We start from the raw sequence: 22,914 nt of genomic DNA on the forward strand, positions 1-22,914 counted from the left end.
CTGGTTATATCAAAAACTTTGTTGTATATCTCTATCCAGCAAACTTTGCATACATAACTTTTCCCATTTCTGTGCAGTGCAGCTCCCAAACTAGACAAAAGATGCTATTGGTATCTGCTGCAGTTCAACTTGTTGCTGATAGATGTGTGTGTCCAAGAAAACATCTGTCTCATTAGTGAAACCTACTCATGTTTTCTGGTTCTATGTATTAATTGTTTGTTTCATCAAGAAATCTTCAGTCTGAGGACTTCTGGGGAAGCAGATGATACGTGGCTGTAGCTAAAGTAGTGGCACAGCTGAGCATGTGAGTTATGATGTAAAAATGGATGTTAATGTTCTTAAGTATCTAGTCCTAAAGGCTAAGATTAAAAATAATAATAATAATAAAAAAGCTTCAGTTTCCACATCTTAGGAGCAGCTTTGAGCTGAATAGTGTGTCAATATTGCAACAACATTAACAAGGCAAGTTCCAAGAACAAACATACAAACCTCCTGGGCACACATCTGCAGCACCCTGAGGACACAGTGGGGGAGAGCGTCTGTGCCAGTTCCGCCCTCAGATTTTTAGCTGTCGTGACAGTTACATGGCAAGATACACATCACAGCTATCTGCTACGACAAGATGTCGTGTTATCCCAGCCTTGAGAGTACTTGCTGCCTCCTTGGGCAGAGGGAGTGTTAATTCTGTTTATGGCTCTTTGATATATGACAGATTTGCAGATTTACTGCTCCATGCATTTACTTCTGTCTGGAAAAAGCCTCTTCTGTGAGATGGAGACAAAGAAGAAAGAGGCCTCACGCTACGCTTGTGGCATCTGCACAGTGGTGAGGTAAGAAATGGCCCTGAAGGGGAAAAAACACACAGGAACCCAGGAACCTCCTCAGATTTTGAGCGAGGGAGTTGGTCTTGCCATAAATCAAGCTTGTGCCCTTGTTCTCCTGCATGTGCTGGGACTTCCCTCACTGTCACATCTGAGCTGAGTCATGAACAGTGCAGAGGGGCAGCGAACTGCCTCACATATGTGTTTGATTCATTTCTTGGCCTCAACTGGAAAAATCCTGTATGTCACAATGAAGCCAAGAACAGGCCCTGTGCTGTAGGGGCATGCTACTGCCAGCTTAAAAACAAAACCTGGCTGCACAAGCTACCTTAGCCTGTTGAGAGGTCTTCTTGCTGTGTATCGCTCACCTGTAGCAGAGGACCACACTCCTGAAGCCTTGTATGGGTGTTTGAAAGGTGACATGAAGGCAGGAGGCTCTGGGATCTGCTGGGGACTCAGCTGCTCTGCACTGCAGAGAGGTGCACCCAGGCATTAGCTTGCCTAACACCTAAGCAAATGCTTGTAGCAAATATATTGTGTGTCAGTTCTTCTGATGGTCACTCTTGTTCTTCCAGTCTTTGCAGTATTGACTACTTTTCTTAAAGCAGGCACTGCTGCTGTGCTAAGGAGAATGTGACACTGCCTAACTCCAGGTGAAGAAAGTGTGAGAAGCAGCAGCTCTGCATTTGCTCCCAAGCAAGAACCTAATTCTAATTCTTCTATTCTAATCCATAATTGCAGGATTTATGGTCCTAAAGAGTGGGGTGTTAATGTGAGGAGGCTTTCAGCCTCTTTGCGCGTTTGAGACCCTGCGTGGGACGCGGGGCCTTGCAGGCAGCAGTCGGCAGATGGTGCTGCGATGCTGCTCTGCTGCACGGGGCTGCCTCTGCTCCAGAGCAGCTCAGGAAGCCTTGGCTGGGAAACCTGCACTTACGCTTTGAGAATCTCTCCTGGTTCGTGTGCTCCCACACCAGCCTCGGCTTGCTGATAATCTCTTCCCAGAGCTTCACCCGACACAGTTTTTGATGGGGATTCAAAATGTGTAAACCCTATAGTCTGAGAAGTGATTATTACACAAAAAGCTTAGTCCCAGGGGTATGAGCTTGCTCCCAGCGTTCTGGAGAGAGCCTGTAATAGTCCTGCCACATCATTGTCATCATCAGACTGTGAAAATAGCCCTCGGAGTGGATTTCCTCCATGGCTGCCAGAAGCCTGTGAGACCCTACAGGTCTGGTGTTATTTGATAGTTTCATTAATGCCATTTGAACAAGCATAGGCCTGTTAAATTTGCAGAGGATGGCAGGCCTGTGGTATGTATCCTAAAGAGAAAAGAGAGGCCTGAAAACAGCCTGCAATTGCATGAGCTGCTATTGCAAGCCAGAAATGACAAATACATCCTCTGTGTCCATGCAGGGTAAGTCCTCATGTTCTGGTCTCAAGCTGCAGCAAAAATCAGAAGATAAAACATTGCAGCAGTAAGGAGGTACTGGTAGAACACCTGGAAAGGGAAGAAGTCTGGCTTTGGAGTGACAGTGAGTGTTAATCTTTGTGGAGAAGTTGTACTCTTCCCTGGCCCTGGTTTCTGTTTCTCTGAAAAACCGCTTGCTCTAACCCATGGAGATTCTTCCTCCCCTCCTAAATACCTTATAGAGCAACTGTGTGTTCTTGCTTGGCCAGCTACTCCTGAGCTGTAGGAGTGAGTACATGGATAACAATTCTAGATAGGCTTTGCCCGCTAGGGCTAGCATGCGAGAACCAGAGCTGTATCCAGCTCCTGGCTGGTGTCCTAAGGCATCACCCCTCACCCAGTGCCACATCTCTTGTCCCAGTGCCTGCTCCTCGGAGACAGCCAGGCAGGGGCATCTCAGAGACGGCATCCAGGGACCTGCCTGCTAGAGATCAGCTAGTCCCTGTTCACGTGGCCTGCACCGAGGATTAACCCTGACCCAGGAGGTGGGTGACTGTCTCCTGAGTCATCTGCTCTCTTGACCTTTTCCTCCCTGCGCTGCTCTTTCTGAGGAGCCCAGTCACCAGCAGTGTGATGAGTTCACATCCTGCCTTTGCTGCTTGTGGCTGCACAGTTGCTCTCTAGTGAGCTCCCTCTTCTCCCTGCAAATGTGCTGCCATCCTGGCATCCCATTTCAGTGGCTGATTTTTTTTTTTTTTCTTTCTAACTCATTTCTCTCTTGCTCTGTTCCAGCAGGGTCCACAGTTGTCTCGTGGTCAATATTTTTATTCTCTTTCACTGGAAATAGCCAACTTCCATGAGAACATTCCTAGCACCCATGTTCAAACTTCAGGAGGTGAAGGTGAGCTCCCAGCCTGCTGCCTTTGGTGATGGGGAAGATGGTAAGGACACAGTGCTGGTATGGGGAGAGCTGGAATATGTTATTGGTCACAATAATCACAGATTAGCTGAAGATCTAGACTCTTAAATCAGTATTGTATTGTGGTGACCCAGCCTTTCGCACAAGTACTTGGTGATCTCAAGACATAAAAGCCATGAAAGAGAGACCTTGCAGACTGCCTTGCACATACAGCATCAGGCCCTGGGCTTGAGTGTACATATGGGGCAGCCCTACTCTAGAAGAAAAACCCTGTCAGCTCCAGGCACAGAAATTGCAGGTGTCTCCCTGATCCCAGACTCAGAGAGAGGTAGAGAACTGGAGGAGTGGCCAAAGACAGGTTCAGATACAAGACTCAGCTACACATTTTGTATTTCTGGTTCTTGGTCTCCTTTGTGTTTTCCTGCAAGGCGTTTTTAGCAGTGGCAGGGGTGTTGTTATGAAGGGGCTCTGGGCATGTAGGGATGGATAGATCCAAACCCTGAGACTGCTGAATCATCTAGGTTGGAGTAGGAAGTTGTTTTTGAAACAAAGCACCTCAAATCTGGAGAAAGAGCTCTGTTAGGCAGAGGGGGCCTTGTTATGTGTTAACAGCAGACTTACACCCATCAGGCTTGTGGCATGAGGCTCCTGGGGAAGAACTGTCTTTTAAAAGGTTTACAAAGTGTCTGTGTCTGTCTTTACTGCAGGCTTGGCCCCAAGAGCAAACTCACATGTGGCAGCTTATCTTGCCTGAAGCCGATTCAGTCCCACATCCTGTGGTGGAAAGGAGCAAGGGGATAAGATAGAAACTGGCCCCAGAAAGTGTCGTGCCAGTAAATATGAAAGGGAGATTCCAGAAAAAAAGAGGAAGTCAATAGTAAAACTTCAGACAATGTTATAAAATTCTTTTGACTCAGCAAAGAGCTGCCCGGGAGGTTCTGAGGGACTTGCAGGAGATGAGTTGAGCCAGGTGTGCAGTGGAAACTGAAAAGAGAGGAGCAGAAACCCCCGATGGACCCAGAGAAGCTCTGCTGCACTCACGTAGTGCTGCAAAGGTGACCCTGCTCTCAGGAAACTAGCAGCTAGGGTGGTGAGCTGGGCAGGGTGAATACAGAGAACATGAAGAGCAAAAGGCCACAACCACAAAGTGAAATGCATAACTCGTGAGCAGCAGGAGCTGCACGTAGTCATGAGAATTTAGGGCCAGAGGTTTGCATTGCAAGAGACCCTGCCTCAGTCGTGCACCTGCAAGGCAGGGAAAAGGAGGAGCTGTTAGATGTGGGACTGAGCAGAGGATATTCTGGAGGAAATCTGTAAGAAAAAGAGCTTTTAGTCATTTCAAGCCAAACAGTTGAGCGAACAAGGCTGAGGGTTGTCAAAGTGAAGTAGTTAATCACATACCAAAAACCCACAACCACTGAAACCACCTCCAGTCCTGGAGGGGCCCAAGTGAAGCTAGTGTTTGCCCTGGGAGCAACAGAGCAGGCAGCTGCCTTCTGCCCTGGTCAAAGGCATTTCCAGGTCTGCTGCATTTCTACTGTGTTGTGGAAGACTTCATTCCACCAGAGCATTATGATTAGTGGCACCTTTTAAAACAGGACTCTAAAGTGTCTCAGTGAGCAGGCTATTATCAAGACAAACCAGCCCAAACTCGGAAGGAAATCACACCTTTAATCTAGCAAGCTTCTTGGGCATGCTCTTTGGACAGTAGAACCTTAACAAGAGTTGTTTTCTATCTGTCCTGCTGCTTTGAAAACCTGACTGAGAAGCCTACTGCTTTCATATAGGGAAGTCTGATTTCCCACCTATTTTTATTCACAGCCAGTTTCTAGCTAAATATCCTTATACCAACAGAGACCATTAGCTGAAATAGCTTTTTTTCCACGCTTGGTGTTCACCTTCGTGATGTGTATACACTGATAAGTTGTGGCCAGTCTCATTTTCTGAGCTCCTGCAAAGCTGAACTCTTTGTTATTGCCCTGTCTCACACTGTATGACATTGGGGTCTCATCACAACCCTGTGATTTGTTGCACGGGTCATTCTCTGCTCCAGACATTTCCAGCTGACAGGCTCCTGCAGTACAATGGCTCTTATCTGTTGTCCCCAACAGTGTGGTCAGACTGTCTGCACTACTGCATCAAATCTCCAGCTCTCCATTACTTCAATCCTCAAGGTCATTATAATCTTTCTGTGTTATATTCCGGGCTCTTCTGAATTGATGATAGCATCTATTTTGCACCATCAGCAAATTTCCTTTGCGTTTTCTTACTTTTTGTGCCAAGATCATTAATGCAAATGTTAAGCCAAGTCATTTTTGAGGCAGAAACTCAAGGAACTGTGCCGGGAGACCCCCCTCAGTCTCACACTTCCCTCTTCAGCTGAAGCAATTACCATGCCCCTTTCAGACAGCTCTTCATGCGCTTTACATTTCATATGCCAGTCACATCTTCTCCTGCTTAGCTAATAATTTACTGTGTGGCACCATTTCAAATGTCTTATTGGAGCCCAGACAAGTGAGATCTACTGCATTTCCTTGGTCACAAATATCTATGAACTTATAAAAAGGAAGCTATTAGGTTGGTGCTGGTCTGTGTCAAGCCCAGTATTGCATGATGTACTGCGGATGCTCTGTATCTCCTGTAATGCCCTGAGGGTCTGGAGAGGGGTGTTCAGTGGGGGGCAAATAACTGTAAAATACAAAATCATTTAAATTAATCAGGATTGGAGAAGACTGGGATTTAACCAAGTTAGATGAGTGTGCAGCATGCTATCAGATGACATTCACTGTTAGCAAATGCACTTGAGTCATTTGAAATACTAATTTATATTTCTAGGGTCAAATGGACTACAGTTACCAGGAAAAGGCGGCAGTCTGGGGTATTGTTTTCAATGGAGTTTAGGACAGATTTTAAAGATATCTGGGTTACTGCATATGTCTGCCATGTGATTTAGAAGTCTCTATTTCATTCCTTTTCAGTGACATTCAAGTCCCCTAAATGCCATTTTCTTTGGAAAAGAGACTTTGCATCTCCTACTTTTTTTAGAGCTGATTTTTGGTGCTGCAAATCCAAGGATTAAGCAGAGTATTGGAGGGCATGAAAGATGGGACAGAAATGATTTCTCCATAATGTTTTTGTAGAAACCAGCAGGATGATCTCCTGCAGATGCCACGTTCAGCTCTGATCATTTTGACTCAGAGAAGGATAGAGCTGACACAGAAGACTTTGAGCCAGGTGATGAAAGTATTTAGTGACTTAGAGATGAAAGATTGAAAAGAGTGGGACAAATCAGATGAAGGGAGCTTAAAAATAAACATTCGACACTATTTACCCTTTCATGCTGGAGAAGAACAAAGGGACATCCATGTGGGTTAGAGATAGAATCAATCCATTTAAAGGGAGAAACCATTTACTAGAGAGAAATATTTGACACAAGGCACAATTAACATCACAAACTCTGGCAGAGGTCTCACCAAAGGCAAAAAGAGAAGGAGAAGAAAGACACGAGCAATTGCATGGCTATGGGATAACTCCAGCTATGTAAGTTTAGTATTTTTATTATTATTTTAGTCTGTCTGTATGGAAGTGGGGCTTATGCAATCTCCTGTCTAGTGCAGGAGGTAATGATGGTGTCTGCAAACTCTGAACTGCAATCACTGCGAGCAAGCAACTTTTTTAAAGTTCCAATGAACGATTCACGTGAACAGGCGCAAATTTTGCCGGGGTCAGGAGTTGAAGCCTGGCATCTCTGCTAGACTGTGCAAAGGAGCTGCAAGTCAGTATGCTTGGGAGAGCAGAGCCTGGGTGCCCTTGCAAAGCCAGAGCAAGCCCGGGGGAGAATTAGCCCCTGGGGTCACCTGGGGTTTGGGTAGAGACAGGGCTGCAGGTGCAAGTTGTGAGGCTTGGGAGGGAAGCAGAAGGGCCTGGCTGGGTGATGTGGGTGATGTGGGTGCTGATGTGGGACCCTGCAAAGTGTAGCAAGAAGGTGCCCATAGGCTGAGCAGGTAGTACTGGCAAATGAGCTTCTAAACGAGATGTTTTGCTGGACCTTGTACTCTGAACCCTGTTGTTGTACCCTGCATGGAGAAGAGGTGGTTTTTTACTCCTCCTGCTCTGTTTCCTTTCAGTCTATTGTAAAAGTCACTCAGGCTGGAGGAAAACAGGTCTGTCATTTGTTCAGGACCACAGGAAAATCCCTGCCTTTGTGTGTCTCTGCAGGATGCAGCACAAGATCCTTTGAGCGTGAAGAGATGGTCAGGGATCTGAATTAAAAGGATGTCAGTGGGCCTTGGTTCAGGAATTCATCCTGCGTGTTGAATTGCCCTGTGTAACAGTGTATGCAAGGATCAGCACTAGCTCACGGCTGGGCATGGTCTGCTTTCCCTTCCCAACCTCCAGTCACGGGACCTTTTTGCATAATTTTTATCAATGATGAGTGTCGCTTCCCAGAGGGATATTGCACAATGCCCAGTGGTTTTCTTTACAGTTGCATAGAAGTTTGGGTCTGGGGTTTTTCTCCCATTTCTTTCTGCCTGTGGTTTCCTCTCCCTCTATTTCTGCATTTCCTTCTGTCTCATACCGGCACATGGCAAAGGAGGAAGGGCAGTTGCAATTCCTTCAACAAGGCGAAACACAGGGCCCTTGTTTGCAGCAATTATTGACTGAGGTGCTGCCATTACCCCTCCACACTGACCTGCAGTAAGAATTGCCTTGTACTGCTGATCGAAGCGGCTCTTCGTGTTGTCCCTGCTGTTGCTTTCTGCCTTCACAGGGTAGCACTCTGCACAGCTCCACCAGGCTGCCATGCCCGGGCTTGTCCCCTTCTGCCTTGCCAGCTTCATACTGTTGGTAATGACAGTCCCTCTGCTCTCTTAACTGTGTGCACAGCCCCTGGGGATAATGGGTTTTAGACCACATTTCACTTGTTTGTGCAGGAGAATCATGCAGGGCTGTGCTGAAAGCTAGGGGTAATGCAAGACTTGGACTGTGTTTGCCCATCCCTGGCTTTCTGGTTGCTCTCCCATCCCACATGAGCTTGTTGTGTTAATCAGAAGTGATTCAGAGGTGACCATGAGCTGTCTCAGAAGGCTGCACGGGCCATATTTGAGGCCTGCTCTCTTCACCACACCTGCCTTGTCCACCTCTTCCTTCCTGCTTGCTCTGTTCCCTGTTCTCACCTGTGTGCTCACCCTCAGGCACTGAATTTTGTCCTAAGTACTTGACCACAACTGATGTGCAGAGGGAGGGGAGGTTGTTGCTTTTCCCTAAAGAAAAGCCAAAAAGATGCTGTATCTTTCACTACCTTTCTAATAAGTAATGGGCTCTTGCTTCCTTTCGTCTTTCAAAATTTCAATTGTAGAGCTTTTTATTTATTTATTTATTTTCTAAAAGCTTCGCTGGGAAGCGCTGCTCAAAAGGCAGCACCCCCCCACCCCACTTTGAATTCCTCCTGTTTCTCTGCAAGATTAGAAAATCATCTGCTTACTGAGGTCTTATACTGCAGGTGAATTAAAGCCATAAGTCATTTCTTCACTCTCGCTTTATTTCAGTTCCTTATATTTAATTCCTTAAATACACTTGAACACAAATTATATACTTTTACTGAGCTGCAATTTTTGTGATTCACTGAAATATCCTTCTCCATTCCAGTTAGAATGGAAAGTATTTCATCAGCATCCAGTAAGCTGTCCCATCCGGCTCTTCTCTAAATGAAGAACTGAAAGCTCAGCCAACCACTTCTGCAACAAAAGGGCAGTGTTGTCTCATTTCCATCAAAAATAATCTTTGCAACAGTGACAGTTTGTGTGATTCCTACTGGATGACAATTTTCCTTTGGTCACTGCTGAAGCCAGTGCCCATGGGCCATCCCACTTTTCAGTGTGACAATTGGTTATCTTGCATCCCTTGGTTTTTAATGCCTGGGGCGTTTTGGGATATACCCTATCCCTATCCTGGCATCTGCTGTTTCATGGCCATCCCTCACTGGGCAGTTAGCATCAGGCCTCCTGTTTACCTGGAGGAGCCTGAAGCCTCATGCAGGGTTTCTACATGAACAACAGGGTGATTTTACTTTTTCAAGACAGACAACACAGCCTCCATATGCTTCTGCCTAGGCTAATACTAGTGACTTCTCCTTAAAGCACTTTGGGGCTGGATAGATGAAAACTGTGTCTCTTTCTAGGACACCCCTTTGCAGGTGGAGATTGGCATTTGTTTTTCAAGGCTGGTGTGCAGTGGGGGGTTTTAAAAGTCGCTCTTGTCTCTGCCAGAAGGATAGTGAGGCAGAGCTGAGCTCGCAGATGAGGAAGCAGCGGGGATAGCAGTTCTTGGACAGCTACATTCGTGCGTGGTTTCATTATGTCAGATACTCTCTTTCTTCCAAAATGGGAAGAGCCTCAATTCTAGGAAGTCACAATCCTCTTTTCTTTCTGCTTGTGCAGGCATAAGACCCCAGGCAGCAGCTGAGCCAGCACCCCAAAAACAACAACATCACGTGCCTTACACAATCTTCCTTGCACATGCCAGAAGGAGATTTTCGTTTCTTTCCCCTAGCCAAGTGATATCTCCTGGTTTACTCGTGTTCAGGCTGTATCTCTTGCAGCCTCCAGCCCCGTAGTAGGGTTAGGAGTCCAGCTGATGGGGCAAAACCCAACCTGGAGACCAGCTCCTGTTGCTGCCGGACCCCACCTGGCATCTGGAATGGGTCTTGGTGGGAGACACTGGCTTTGTGAGCAGAGAGGTTTGTAAAAATGTCAGATTTCTGCTGGCTCATGTCTTGAACCTGAGCTTTCTTTATGTGCGGAGGATGTTTGAGATCGGGGAAAGCTTATTTTAGTGACCATTCAGTGGTACTGAAAAAAAAAACTCAGGCGGCTCTTCAGTTGTCAGAGAAATGGAGCCTTTTCCTTTTGCTTTTCTCTATTCAGACACATTTGGCTAGTAAGAGCATAAGATGGCTTAGAAATGGTGAATCAAAGGCACCAGAAGGGAGCTGGAGGGGTCACATCTCTCCATAACATCACTCGGAGGCCCCATCAGTGCCATCTAGCTCCTCGTGAAGGTCTCCAGTGAGATGATTCACCCCCCTTGTCACCTCTCCCCTTTTGTTCTTTCCAAAAAGAACCGATCCCAGTCCTTTCTCACAGCCCTGCATCTCATATCTAACAAGTGCTATCTCTGAGGGCCTCATCCTTTGCATAGGGACCCACTGGCAGAGGAAAAGCTTTCCAGCTGAAAGGACATTGCAGCCAACATGAGGTTTGTCCCTGCACATGAAATGGGGAAGTGCGAGGGGGAGCATCCCAGCCGAGGGGATGAGGCGAGTGGGCCCAGCTCTTGCTCAGCAGCTGGGTGAGCCAAACCTTCCTCTGGAATCGGGGCTGGCAGGAATTAGTCACGGCCCAGGGAGGCTCCGAGGGCAGGCGGTGGGAGGCTGGGGGTTTGTGTGGTGCCTCCCAGTTTGGCAACTGCTCTCCTGTGGCACCCACGGGGCAAGGGCAGAAGGGAAGAAAAAAAAATGGGGAAATTGTACATTTTGCAGCTCTGTCTTACCAACGGAATTACTGGGAATTATGTCTAGGGATAGTAGATGCAGCCCCTTTCCTGCCATGCTGTAATTGCCTCTTTCATCTGCAGGGCTTCCATGAGCTGATCTCAGCAGGCTTCAACAAACCTTGTTTCTGCTCTTGTGGTCCTATCTCCTCTCTCATATCCGTGCATTTTCTTTTTTGGGGTAAGTCAGTCCAGAGAGCTAAACTGGAAAAAGTTTAGTGGTGGCAAGGAGGGGGCAAACAGCAGTGGCCAGAGATTAGCTGGCAAGAGGCTGCAGACCAAAACCATGAAAGTCTTATAGGTAAAGAGGTAGAAATTCTCTGTTCACACCCAGGAAGAGGAGAGGGCCAGGACAAGCTGCGACCCGAGTCCACCAGCACAACAGAGGAGTCCGGTCCCTAGAGAGCATCCAGTCCTTGGCTTCCCTATAAGGTATCCATCAAGGAAATATACCTTATGATAGCAGTTTTAAACAACTAAAGAGAAGAGTGAGACCCCACGGGGTTATCTACCACATCCAACCAACCTGGTCTCTGTTACTTTTCTTTTCCTACATGGCCAACAGAGTATGACAGCTGTGGAGGTGACTCTATGCGCGATGTGTGGTGCAGAGATGTGCGGTGACGCGGCGCTGCTGCGTGGGGCCGATCCCTGCCCGGGACGGTGCTGGCAGCACTTGGCGGTGGCTGTGTTGGGTTTCCCTGGACTCAGCGGGGGAAGCTCTCCAGGCCGTGCCGGGTCTCAGACAGACACCAAGGCCGTGGGGTTTGGCCGCTGCAGCGGCGCAGGACGGGGACGGGCTGGCGTGTGGGCTCAGGGCTCCCTCCAGTCCCTTCCACCCTCGGAAATGGAATCTGAAAGTGGCAGAGCCGGGACTGGCGCTTCCCCTTTTGTGGCTTCCTTGCCTTTTCCAGCTCAGCAGAACGGGCCCATCCTCACAGAATTTCTCCGTAGGATGCGCTCATTTCCTTCTGCGAAAGCCGCTGCCCGCCCCGCGGCCCGGCTATAAGAGGAGGGCAGCGGTGGGCGCCCAGCATGGAGCAGAGCAGCTCGCGGCACCAGCCCCGCTCGGCAAGTCCTGCGCCCGCCCCAGCAGCACCATGAAGGTCTTGGTGGCCGCCCTGGCTGCTCTCCTGCTCGCTGCCCTCTGCGCCGAGGCCCATCTGGGTGAGTGGGCAGCGCTCCGGGCTCCTGGGGCCAGCGCGGGCCATGTCCTGCGGGGCTGTCGGGGTAGACGGGACCCTGGTGGCACCACGGGGAGGGCCGGGAGCGGGTGACGGGCACGAGCGCCGGGCTCTGGGGACGTCCCCAGGGTGGGACCGTGACAGCGACAGGCGGGTGCCCCGCGAGGCCTGTGGTGCCCGGGCTCACCGGGGCTCTGCCCTCCTCCCTCCTCGCAGACGGCGTCCCCACCTCCTGCTGCTTCAGCTACCAGTCCAAGCCCGTCCCGCGGGGCATCATCGCCTCTGCCTACGTCACGAGCAGCAGCTGCACCCAGCCGGGAGTGATGTGAGTAATGGGGGCCGCGCCGGGTCCTGCCGTGGGGCTGGGTGGCCGCGGTGGCGCTGGGAGCGGGGCGCCCTGCTCCTCCCGACGAAGCCTCCTCACGGCCTTTCGCTCCCACAGCTTCGTCACCAAGAAGAAGCAGGAGATCTGCGCCGATCCCCAGGTCCCCTGGGTCCGGGCACATCTCAAACACTTCCACAAGAAGCAGGACTGACCTGGCCTCAACAGGAACCCAGCTGATGGCCCCTGCCTTTGCAATGGACTCCCGGCCTTGTGTCTCTCTGAAGTGGAGCAATTTATTTTATTTAAGTTATTTGCAGTTAACTTAAGTTAAATATTTTTGCTAAAAAAAAATAGGAAAATGCAGAATAAATAAGTTACATAATTTAAGTAATTTAAATGTTTGGAGCATGCCTGTTGGTGAGGACTCGGGTATTGCTGCCTCAATAAAGTGTTGGGATGGTGAAGCACTGTGGTGTGTCTTGAATCCCAGTGGGAGTCCCCAGCCCGGAGAAGGGGCACCAGGCAGGGACCCTGTGTGCCTGCAGCGCGCAGACTCGTGCCCTTCCTCCCCGTGGGATGGCTCTGCTCCTGGGGCCCATGCCCATCCCCACGGAGGGGACATCTGTGTTGCGCTTGGGGCTCCCAGCCCTCGTTCCTGCCCGGGATTCTTGGGATATCTCCACCTCTTGGAGTCCCTGCAGCCACTGTGATGCGCAAGGGTGTTCCACGGTCCAGGGCTGCATCTCCCCCCTGCTTCCACAGGACGCGGGTGCTCAGCCCTCCAACACCCGCCGGGCCCCGCAGCGCTGGCCGGGCCCCCGATGCTGCTCGGCTGTAATGAAGCGGCCGGCGCTGGAGGAGGAAGGTGAGCCCGGAGCATCCTGGTGGCTGCCCCTGGCAGGGGTTTTGCAGGGAGATCGGGTCAGGCTTTGCAAATGCAGCTTCCCCACTATCCATGTGCCCGGAGCACCCCCATCCTGCCCGTGGCCGGGGGTGACAGTGCCGCTGTCCTCCAGCCACGTGTGTGCTGTGCCAGCGGGCAGACTGCGACCCCGAGCTCTTTGGGCAGACGTTCCACCAGGATGGGCTGCGTGTCCATGAAAACTGCCTGGTGAGTCCCAGGCCTTGGCGCCCGGCCACTGTGTGCGCTGTCCCTGCGTGCGCACGGCGTCTCTCCCTCCCGCAGTACCACGCCAGCGGGCTGAGCCAGCGCGGGGCCGACGGCGAGGGCTTCTATGGCTTCCTCTTCCCTGACATCCGCCAGGAGCTGAAGCGGGCGGCCCAGAAGGTGAGGCCAGGTGGCCGTGGACCTGCAGCTCGGCTCCGATGCCCTGGTGGCTCCAGCAGCTCCTGGGGATGCTCTGAGGAGGCAGTGCCTGCAGCTAGGTCCTTAATGGATCCCAGCATGGCCGGAGTGGCCTGTTTCTGCACGGCGTGACTGCTGGGAGGGAAATGTGCTCCAAACGCTTCCCTTTTGTGCCCACCGTTTTGCACTCAGCATCCCTGGGGTGGCAAAGGCACTTGCTGGAGGCAGCAGCCAGGCTGCCCGCGGTGCTGATGCCGACCACCACCGTGCTGTCCCCAGACCTGCTGCATCTGCCGGCGTCGGGGGGCCTCGGTGGCGTGCCGGGGCCGGAGATGCCCCCGAAACTTCCACTATCCCTGCGGCGGCGAACGAGGCTGCGTCTCCCAGTTTTTCGGGGAGTTTAAGTGAGTCTGCAGGAGCAGGAAGAGTAGGAAGGGAGGCTGGCAGGAGGCTGAGCTGCCTCCTCTGTCCCATCCCATCCTATCCCATCCCATCCCATAGATCCTTCTGCTGGCAGCACCGGCCGCTGCAGCGGGTGCGGGCGCCGCAGCGGGGCCAGACGCGCTGTCTCATCTGCCAGGAGGCGGTGGCCGGGCAGCCCCGCTTCGGCACCCTCGTGTGTCCTGCCTGCCGCAGCGCCTGGTTCCACCGCGCCTGCATCCAGGTAGGCGCCGGCGCCATCGCGTCGCCCCGAGCGCCGGCGCGTGGGACGGGGCCTCCCCGGCGGGCGCCTCTCCCCGCAGGGCCAGGCGCTGCGCTCCGCCTTGCACCATTTCCGCTGCCCGCTCTGCCAGGACGTGGAGACCTTCCAGGCCGAGATGTTCCGCCTCGGTATCAAAATCCCCGACAGGTCGGCGCCCAGCGCGGGGACGCCGTGGCCGCTGCCCTGCCCCGGGCGCAGAGGCCACCGCCTCATTTCCCTACCCTGTTCCCTGTCTCCAGGGATGCCGCCTGGGAGCTGGAGGGGACCTTCGATGACCATTACCGGCGGCACAGCTCCTGCGACGCCGCGCGCTGCCTCTGCCCGGGCGGCCGGGAGCAGGCGGACGACGAGGGGTAAGGCCGGCGCGGTGCTGCCCGAGGGGAGGCCGCGCTCCGGGCTCGGCCCCGCGCCCTCACGGCCCCGCGGCTCGCGCAGGCCCTGGCGCTTGCTGCTCTGCGGCTCGTGCGGCTCGCGGGGCACCCACCGGCGCTGCGGCGACCTCGACGAGGCGGCCGGGAGCTGGGAGTGCGGCGACTGCGCCGGCCCGGGCACCGGTGAGGGGCTCGATGGGGGGACGGGAGCTGCAATGGGGGCGGCCGTGCTCACCTTGGCTCTCCCTGCTCAGCTCCCTGCTAGATCCAGCCATGGTGGCCTCCCTGCAGGGATCACGTCAGGAGAGGAGGCCGGGATGCTCCGAGGCCGCCCCGCTGTGGCAGCTCCCTAATAAACGGTGGGAAAACCCCCGTGTGGGTCTGTGCTGGGGCCAGGAGGCTCCTGGGGAGGATTCCTGGGATGGCATGGGGGGATGTGTTCCCTCATCCCATGGGAAGGAAGGGTGTGAGCTGGGGCACTGTGGGGACACGGGGGTCCCTCCCACCTGTCCCAGCTATGGGCTGGGGACTCCAGCCACAATTCAAGACACACCACAGTGCTTCATCACATTAGCACTTTATTGAGGTAGCAACATCTGAGCCCTCACCAACAGGCACACACCGACCTTTTAAATTACTTAAATTATGTAACTTATTTATTCTGCATTTTCTTTTTTTTTTTAGCAAAAATATTTAGCTTAAGTTAACTACAAATAACTTAAATAAAATAGATTGCTCCACTCCAGAGAGACACAGGGCTGGGATCCATTGCAAAGGCAGGGGCCATCAGCTGGGTTCCTGTCGAGGCCAGGTCAGTCCTGCTTCTTGTGGAAGTGTTTGAGATGCGCCCGGACCCAGGGGACCTGGGGGTCGGCACAGATCTCCCGCTGCTTCTTGGTGACGAAGCTGTGGGAGCAAAAGGCCGTGAGGAGGCTTCGTCGGGAGGAGCAGGGCGCCCCGCTCCCAGCGCCACCGCGGCCACCCAGCCCCACGGCAGGACCCGGCGCGGTCCCCGCTACTCACATCACTCCCGGCTGGGTGCAGCTGCTGCTCGTGACGTAGGCAGAGGCGATGATGCCCCGCGGGACGGGCTTGGACTGGTAGCTGAAGCAGCAGGAGGTGGGGACGCCGTCTGCAAGGAGGGAGGAGGGCAGAGCCCCGGTGAGCCCGGGCACCGGCACCGCAGGCCTCGCGGGGCACCCGCCTGTCCTGTCACGGTCCCACCCTGGGGACGTCCCCAGAGCCCGGCGCTCGTGCCCGTCACCCGCTCCCGGCCCTCCCCGTGGTGCCACCAGGGTCCCGTCCGCCCCGACACCCCCGCAGGACATGGCCCGCGCTGGCCCCAGGAGCCCGGAGCGCTGCCCACTCACCCAGATGGGCCTCGGCGCAGAGGGCAGCGAGCAGGAGAGCAGCCAGGGCGGCCACCAAGACCTTCATGGTGCTGCTGGGGCGGGCGCAGGACTTGCCGAGCGGGGCCGGTGCTGCGAGCTGCTCTGCTCCATGCTGGGCGCCCACCGCTGCCCTCCTCTTATAGCCGGGCCGCGGGGCGGGCAGCGGCTTTCGCAGAAGGAAATGAGCGCATCCTACGGAGAAATTCTGTGAGGATGGGCCCGTTCTGCTGAGCTGGAAAAGGCAAGGAAGCCACAAAAGGGGAAGCGCCAGTCCCGGCTCCGCCACTTTCAGATTCCATTTCCGAGGGTGGAAGGGACTGGAGGGAGCCGTGACCCCACACGCCAGCCCGTCTCCGTCCTGCGCCGCTGCAGCGGCCAAACCCCACGGCCTCGGTGTCTGTCCGGGACCCGGCACAGGCTGGAGAGCTTCCCCCGCTGAGTCCAGGGAAACCCAACACAGCCACCGCCAAGTGCTGCCAGCACTGTCCCGGGCAGGGGGACCTTGTGACAGCAGCGTCGCGTCACCACAAGTCTGCTCTGCCACCGAGTCGAACCCATCCAAGCCGCTCTGCACCACCACTGTCATGCACTGCTGTTACTGGCAGCAAAGGCATTGCCAAAATTACCATCCGTAACTTTTCTGTAGTTTAGGCCCTTCCACCTCAGTGTATCCAGCACAGTTCTGATGCTGAATTACCTATAAAACACGCACTGCTTTCCACAGCCTGCAGCAAACAGTTCTAAAGGTGGGCTGAGAGACAGGCTTCGTGCATAGAGTGTAGCCAAGAGGTTGTCCTAGCCAAGGCAACCAGGCAACAAGTATCACCAGGCCAGTGGTGTCCTTGAGTACAGCCAGGACGGCTGCTTGGTGCTGCCCATGCTCCTTGGAAATTCGCGTATCTCGGCTCTTTTTTTCACCAGACCACAGGCAGAGACATTAAAAAGCCTCCTACGAAACCACAGAGTTGGCGGCTTCTTGTCGAAGCAGCCCGGGAACCTGCCCAGCACGGCCTGACAGCACCGAGCCAGCACCGAGATGTGGTGGGGCTGGAAACCACAAGGGACATGGAAACTTGAGGATGGTGGTTAGGTGCTGGGTGACTATTTGGGCACGGGAGAAGCCGGACGCCCACAGGGCTGATCTGTGATGACCAACCGGGATTTTCCCCTGCACCCCAAGATATGGAGAGGGAGAGATCCCACAGGATGGGGCAGCTGGGTGCAGATGCTGGGACTCATCCCCCTGCACACTCCAAGGGCAGGTGCACGTGGGAGCCCCATTGCCTGTGGGACCCTTCGCCTTGTGTCCTTTCTGAGGACAAAGTGAGAGTTTTGGCTTTGTGCTCCCCTCGTGCGGTTGTTCCTGGGTTTTGGCTTGACCGAGAGCTGCACATTCGTGGTTTCCAGGAGCCATGGAACAAGCTCCCAAGCGAGAGGGCTTTTGAAACAGTCTTGTGATGTGCGTTCTGCTTCCTGAGAGGGCATGAGTCATTGGAGCCACCGGTGCAGGCTGACGCGGGTGCGCGGGAGCCAGGGCTGGAGCTGCCACGAGCACCGGTGGAGATGGAGAGCTCTGAAACCAGCCCGCAAGAGTCAGCAGCGGGGGCTGCGGGGGGGAAACGGGTTCTGCGCACGACATCCAACGCTTGTGAGATGGGATCTGGACTCGGGTCGCGAGTTTGTGCAGAAATTAATCTGATTTTCCAGAGGCCTCTGCACATTTATTTCCAGAGCACCCCAGACCTTTGGGTACAGGATGTGGGGAGAGATTTGGAAAAAACCTCCCCGTGCCGGGGGCGTAGCAGTGGGGCTGTTGTTAATGTCATTGCTCCCATGCTCCTGGCTGCCACTAGGGCCATGCCTGCACAGTGCAAGCAGCTTTCCTGCCTGCAGAGGCATCCATGGCTTTGCTGAGGCCCAACATCACCATGGACAACCTCTGGGAAGCATCACTGGAGACCCTGCTTGGGATAGTGCTTCCCTCCAGCCCCTGGCACTGCACCCAGAACTGGCCCAGCCACGACGGAGGGAGGAAACGTGGGCAAAAAGCAAGGCCAGCACTTTCCAATGCTTCCTTATTTTAGGGAAATCATAGAACAGAGTGACATCATGGCCCATTTTCAACAAGTTGCTATTTTGGCTGTCTTGGCCCAAGCAGGATCTGATGTAAGCTGCACACAAAGTGAGAAATTCCACGGCTGCCTCTGCCCGGAATGGTGCCACTGGGACATGTGCGGCCCTTCCTCCCCGTGCCCAGCTGGAGACGTCACTTCCATCCGGCTCGGAGTGAGCCGGAGCCGTTCTCACCCCAGGGAATGACCATCACCCTGGGGCTTTGGCATTTTGCAGGGATTTCCCTTGCTCACTGGGGACCGGGTTGTCACTGCAGGGTGCCTGACACCCGCCAGCTGCCTTGCCCTGCTCCTTGCCCGTGGTGCCACAGAGCATCGTCCCTAAACCCCATCCCCAATCCTCACCTCCAGCATTTAATGCCCTCCTCCTCTGTAGGACCCCCCCATCTGCAACACTGCTCCCTCCTTCCAGCTGTGCTTCTGCCTTGGCAGCTCCATGTGGAGAGCTTAAAAACAAACAAACAAAAAAGCACCTCCCTAAAAAACCTAAATAGATAAAAATCAGGAAAAACGCCCAAGCCCCAACACCTGCACCCGGCTACCCCTGCCTCAATCAGCACCCAAGGGCTGGCAGCTGCGGAGGGGCTCCTTAAAGCCCTCAGCCGGGAAAGGGGCTCTTGGTTTGTGGCTGAAGCTGGGGCAGCTCTGGGTTTCAGCATCTGATGCTCTGGGCTTGCAGAGCCTCCCAGGGTGGTGCTTTCCCTGCTCTGATAATCTCGCTCTCTTCTTTAAGGTCTCCTGGATGATTCCTGTGTCCCCATAGCAAGGCAAAGCCCTGACGTGAGCCCTCCTTTTGCAGGAGGGAGCTGCATCTTCTCACTTCAGCCACACGGATGTGCAGGTCAGAACAAGGTTCTTTTATTGAGTCGGTAGAGGACAAATGCAGTAGTGTTGAGCACTGGGTACAAGAAGCCCATAGAAGAAGAGGGGAGGAAAGTCCGAACATTGGAAAACACCGATAATTAAGGGCTATAAATAAATAGTTTGTGTGCCAGCTGCTTAGAGTCTTGGTGAGGTCTGCTGCTTCCTCTGCAGGTAATTCTGGAACCAGGGTTCTTGGGGGTCCACGCAGCCTTTTCTCCCCCTCTTCAGCTCGATGCTGAGGGTAGACGAAAGTTGTTGTTAGTTTGGTGCTTGCCAGCCCTGGGGTGGCCCAGTTAGTGACACAAGGCCATGCAGTCTGGGGACACCTTGGGGCCTTGGCTTGAGTCTTGCACCAGCAGCACCCCCCTCTGACAGCTCCCCAAACTGCTGTTTTTTGGCAGTCTCCAGCAGCATTTAACACCCTGGCTGGCAAATTAAAAATTGGATTTGTTGGAATATTTGGCATAAATCATCAAGGAGGGTGTTTTGCACCAGAGGCAGGGCTGATGCAGCAGCCTGGTCCCTTGAAGGGAGACTTGGCCCTAAGGGGATGATGAGCAGGGACCTGGGGAGCGCACGGGGCCTGGCGAGGAGGAGGGCGGCGGAGGGGAGGAAGGCTGCGCGAGGAGGCAGCCGCAGGGGGATACTCACAGCACAGCTTTGCGGGTGCACGTGGGCGACGTCGTCCTGTAGCTTTTGATGGCAGACGCGGGGATTTTGTCTCGGAGGAACATCTTGGGGTAGCAGCATATGGCGTAGGAGCTGCGGACTGAGAGAGCAACGAGGTTGGTGCTGCCCCACACGAGTTGTGCCCTGAGTCAGTTCTCTGCCAATATTGCTCATGGCAGCTATAACCAAGGACAATGAAAATCCAGGATCTGGTGCCACTGAAATCATGCCCGAATCTCTTTCCTCACTGTTTAATGGGGATGGGGCAGCCCAGGTAGCTTAGGATACCCTTCAGCAACTGAAATCCACAGCCAGAGGCAGGAATTCAGGCAGTTTCCCCCTCCCTGACTTGTCAACCCAGGCTGCAGGAGTCTGGGATGGGGTCAGGGCATCCCACAGGGTACAAGAAAAGGCTCCGAGTCGGTACTTACAGGTCTTGCCCTGGGCTTCAGTCCAGAGAGCACCAAGAAGCAGAGAAACCAGGGCCAAGGAGAAGACCTTCATGTCGAGGTGGGCTCTGTCGCTTCAGCAGCAGTCTGGCGCTTGCTGCTTTGAGGTGGCTTAGCCCTACCTGCTGCTCCTCGCTGCACCTCGGCATTATATAGCCCACGGCAAGGCTTTCCATGACTGCTCTGGACTGTCCCCAGTGGAAGGGTTTATTTTAAAAAATGACAGTCGATAAAGGGAAATTTTTTGTGGTCAGCGTCTCTCCAGCCCCTCCATCCTCCAACGCCGTGGCTAGAAGGATGCTGGAAAGTCTGGTAGCAACCAGCAGCTCTGCACCAGGCCAATGCTCACGGGCCCGCAGTCTATTTTGGGTTCGGCTGTTGCCACTGACAAACCACACAGGATGATGCTCGCATCCTTGCTCATGCTTGTTAAAGTCCCATGTCTATTTGCAGAAAAAGCACCTGCTGACAGCCCCTCCGTGATGCTCATCCTGCTCATCCCCAGCCCCAGGTGCCCCTGTGTTGCCGATGCCCCTTGGGTCCTGTGCCCATTTCCCTCCCCATGTGATCCCAGGAGGGATGGGGGACCTGCCATTGCTGTCATGACACTGAATTTTGCCCAGGGGTCTCCATCCTGTTGGCAGGGATGGATGGAGGAACATCGGAAGCCTCTTCTTGACAATCTTGGCACCAGCCTGGGGTTGTTCCCACCTCCCCAGGGTCAGGGCCTCATGCCCCACATGGTGGGGATGCCCACGGCTTCGTGTCCTCCTCGCTCCTTGCAGAGCTTGGCCCCATTAACGCTTGGACAGGGAGAGGCAGCAGCGGCACCGGCTGCTCCCACGGCGCAGAGACCTTCCCAGCCAGATGTTCGCATACATGACGTGATGTTTAATGCTGTGCATCGTGTCATACAACAAGTCACCACGCGAACGCTTCTCCTCAACCCCTGCACGCGCAAAAGAGGCTCCTTGGGGTGTCCAGCGCAAGCCAAGGGTGCTGCTGCCTGAAACTGGGAGCTGGCTGGGAAGGCGACATCGGAGTTGGATGCTCCTCAGCCAAGGACCCATCCTGCCTCGGCCCCGGGATGGAGGAAAGCCGGGATGCAGGGAGCTGATTGCACCCAGAGGGACCCCAGTCTCCAGCACCCCGAGGGGCACATGTGGCCCCTCTGCTTCTGGGAGGAGAATGGGGAATGTCGCGGGGACGAGGAGCCACCAGCAGCTCAGGGGCTGTGTGGCAGCCTCCCCCCTAGCTGGGCAGGGAGAAGGAGCTGACTTTGAAGGTCTCCTGGTACTTCCTCACCCAGGCCCTGCCGGCCTGGGCGCAGATCTCCTTGTCGTTCTTGAGCCGGAATCTGCCGGAGGGGGGACGGGCAGGGGTTAGCGAGCGGCCGGGCGCCGCGCGGGATGGCCGAGGGGGCCGGGTACTCACATCACGGCCCGGTGCGGGCACTCGGGGCTGGTGGCGTAGCAGTAGGCGATGTTGTCCTTCTTGATCCTGCGCGTCTGGAAGTTGAAGCAGCACTTGTCCGGCATGGCCGGGGCTCCTAGGGGACAGCGAGAGCTCCGTGTGGCCTGGTGGCACTGGGACATCCTGCACAGAGCAAACCTGGCCCCACGGTCCCCCCCAGCATCCCCAATATCACCCAGCCTGAGGTGCTCACTCTGGGCTGGGCTCCGGCAGCACAGCGCAGCGAGGAGGAGGAGGAAGGCACAGGCTGCCTTCATCATGTCGAGGTGCAGCTGGACGACAAAGCTGGCGGGAGACGAGTCCTGTGCTGGGACCGGGGCTGTGGGGCTGCTTTTATTGGGGAGAGTGGGGCGGCGATCGTGTGGGAAGGGGAGGACCTGATTCCCGGCCATATCCCAAAGCACGGAGCGGGGGGGATATTCTTCCCCTCCCGGCACGGCTCCAGGAAGGAAAAGTCCTGGCTCCCAGCTGGTGCTCTGGGCCCCCTGAGGGGCTCCAGCTCTTCTCAAGCTCCAGCTGGTGGCCCGGCGGGGTTTGAGGTCCATCTCGGCACTGGGAAGCCGTGTACGGCCCGACGGGCGAGTGCGTGCAGCGCAGGGCCGTGGGAATGTGGAGGTCCCAGCACGGACCTGACCCCCCCTTCGAATGAGCCCTGCGGAAACAGCTGCCTTTAGGTGGAGAAGTTGCTTTGCTGGGATAAAAATTCCCACCGGAAACACCGTGTTGCACTGATTTTTGCACAGGTTTGGGGACATTTGGGTGCTGGGGGAGGTTGGCGTGGGCGCCTGGGGCTGAGTGAGGCTGGGAAGTGCAGAGGCCGGTTTGGGGCCATTCCAGTGCATTCTGTCCGTGCGCGGTTGGCCAAAGACCCCTGTCTTCCCAAGCAGCTCTTGGGATGCTCCTCATGGATGCTGGCAACTGATGGGGAAGCGGCTCGGAGCTGGGAGCTGGCTCTGCACTCCGGCACAGCTGGGATGGCCGGGAGCCGCACCCGGCACAGCCTCCTCGCTCCTGCTCCACTCACTGCAGCTGAGCCCTTGGGCTCGCTCTGTGCTCCCAGCTATATTTTGGGAAAGGTTTTGCACCAGGGTGTCCTTGGCATCACTTCCCAGCTTGAATCCGGTAACCAAATTGGGAGACAAGGCCAAAACTGGCTGCCTTGGGTGGGATGTGTTACTTTTCCCATGGCTCAGCCATGCCCCGAGCACCACCTGGTCCTGCGCCTTCTTCCCAAGCAGGGATATCTGCCCCGTCCCCTCTGCTCCCACTGCACACTCGCTGTTCCCAGAGCTACCCGTAAGGAAAGTCTCGCTGAGCCCCTAGGACAGGAACAGCCTCAAACTGGGGG

At 54.5% G+C, this 22,914-nt stretch overlaps 5 protein-coding genes across 5 annotated transcripts; 2 read left to right on the plus strand and 3 right to left on the minus strand.

Moving 5' to 3' along the window:
- The first annotated feature begins 11,741 nt into the window (after positions 1-11,741).
- LOC148593657 (C-C motif chemokine 4-like) lies at positions 11,742-12,433 on the plus strand. The gene is made up of 3 exons (XM_088529978.1): positions 11,742-11,866; positions 12,100-12,208; positions 12,326-12,433. The coding sequence occupies exons 1-3, from the start codon at positions 11,800-11,802 to the stop codon at positions 12,417-12,419; spliced, it is 270 nt and encodes an 89-aa protein (XP_088386104.1). The 5' UTR covers positions 11,742-11,799; the 3' UTR covers positions 12,420-12,433.
- Positions 12,434-13,045: 612 nt separating this feature from the next.
- Positions 13,046-14,853, plus strand: LOC148593658 (E3 ubiquitin-protein ligase PHF7-like). Its single transcript, XM_088529943.1, has 9 exons — positions 13,046-13,073; positions 13,225-13,319; positions 13,395-13,496; positions 13,794-13,918; positions 14,016-14,178; positions 14,258-14,364; positions 14,457-14,570; positions 14,653-14,771; positions 14,843-14,853. Exons 1-9 carry the CDS (start codon positions 13,046-13,048, stop codon positions 14,851-14,853), a joined length of 864 nt encoding a protein of 287 aa, XP_088386069.1.
- A 533-nt stretch (positions 14,854-15,386) lies between these two features.
- LOC104575798 (C-C motif chemokine 4) lies at positions 15,387-16,093 on the minus strand. The gene is made up of 3 exons (XM_088530061.1): positions 15,959-16,093; positions 15,612-15,720; positions 15,387-15,494 (listed from the first exon to the last, which is right to left on the minus strand). The coding sequence occupies exons 1-3, from the start codon at positions 16,023-16,025 to the stop codon at positions 15,401-15,403; spliced, it is 270 nt and encodes an 89-aa protein (XP_088386187.1). The 5' UTR covers positions 16,026-16,093; the 3' UTR covers positions 15,387-15,400.
- Positions 16,094-19,064: 2,971 nt separating this feature from the next.
- LOC148593659 (eotaxin-like) lies at positions 19,065-20,595 on the minus strand. Its single transcript, XM_088530060.1, has 3 exons — positions 20,076-20,595; positions 19,627-19,744; positions 19,065-19,210 (listed from the first exon to the last, which is right to left on the minus strand). Exons 1-3 carry the CDS (start codon positions 20,146-20,148, stop codon positions 19,111-19,113), a joined length of 291 nt encoding a protein of 96 aa, XP_088386186.1. The 5' UTR covers positions 20,149-20,595; the 3' UTR covers positions 19,065-19,110.
- Positions 20,596-21,338: 743 nt separating this feature from the next.
- Positions 21,339-21,885, minus strand: LOC104575799 (C-C motif chemokine 3). The gene is made up of 3 exons (XM_010223146.2): positions 21,760-21,885; positions 21,528-21,642; positions 21,339-21,450 (listed from the first exon to the last, which is right to left on the minus strand). Exons 1-3 carry the CDS (start codon positions 21,824-21,826, stop codon positions 21,345-21,347), a joined length of 288 nt encoding a protein of 95 aa, XP_010221448.2. The 5' UTR covers positions 21,827-21,885; the 3' UTR covers positions 21,339-21,344.
- Between the last annotated feature and the right edge of the window lie 1,029 nt (positions 21,886-22,914).

This window comes from Tinamus guttatus, unplaced genomic scaffold (assembly GCF_059628265.1).
Source record: "Tinamus guttatus ecotype Peru unplaced genomic scaffold, ASM5962826v1 Tinamus_guttatus_pri_ptg000356l, whole genome shotgun sequence".
In the NCBI taxonomy this organism is placed as follows: domain Eukaryota; kingdom Metazoa; phylum Chordata; class Aves; order Tinamiformes; family Tinamidae; genus Tinamus; species Tinamus guttatus.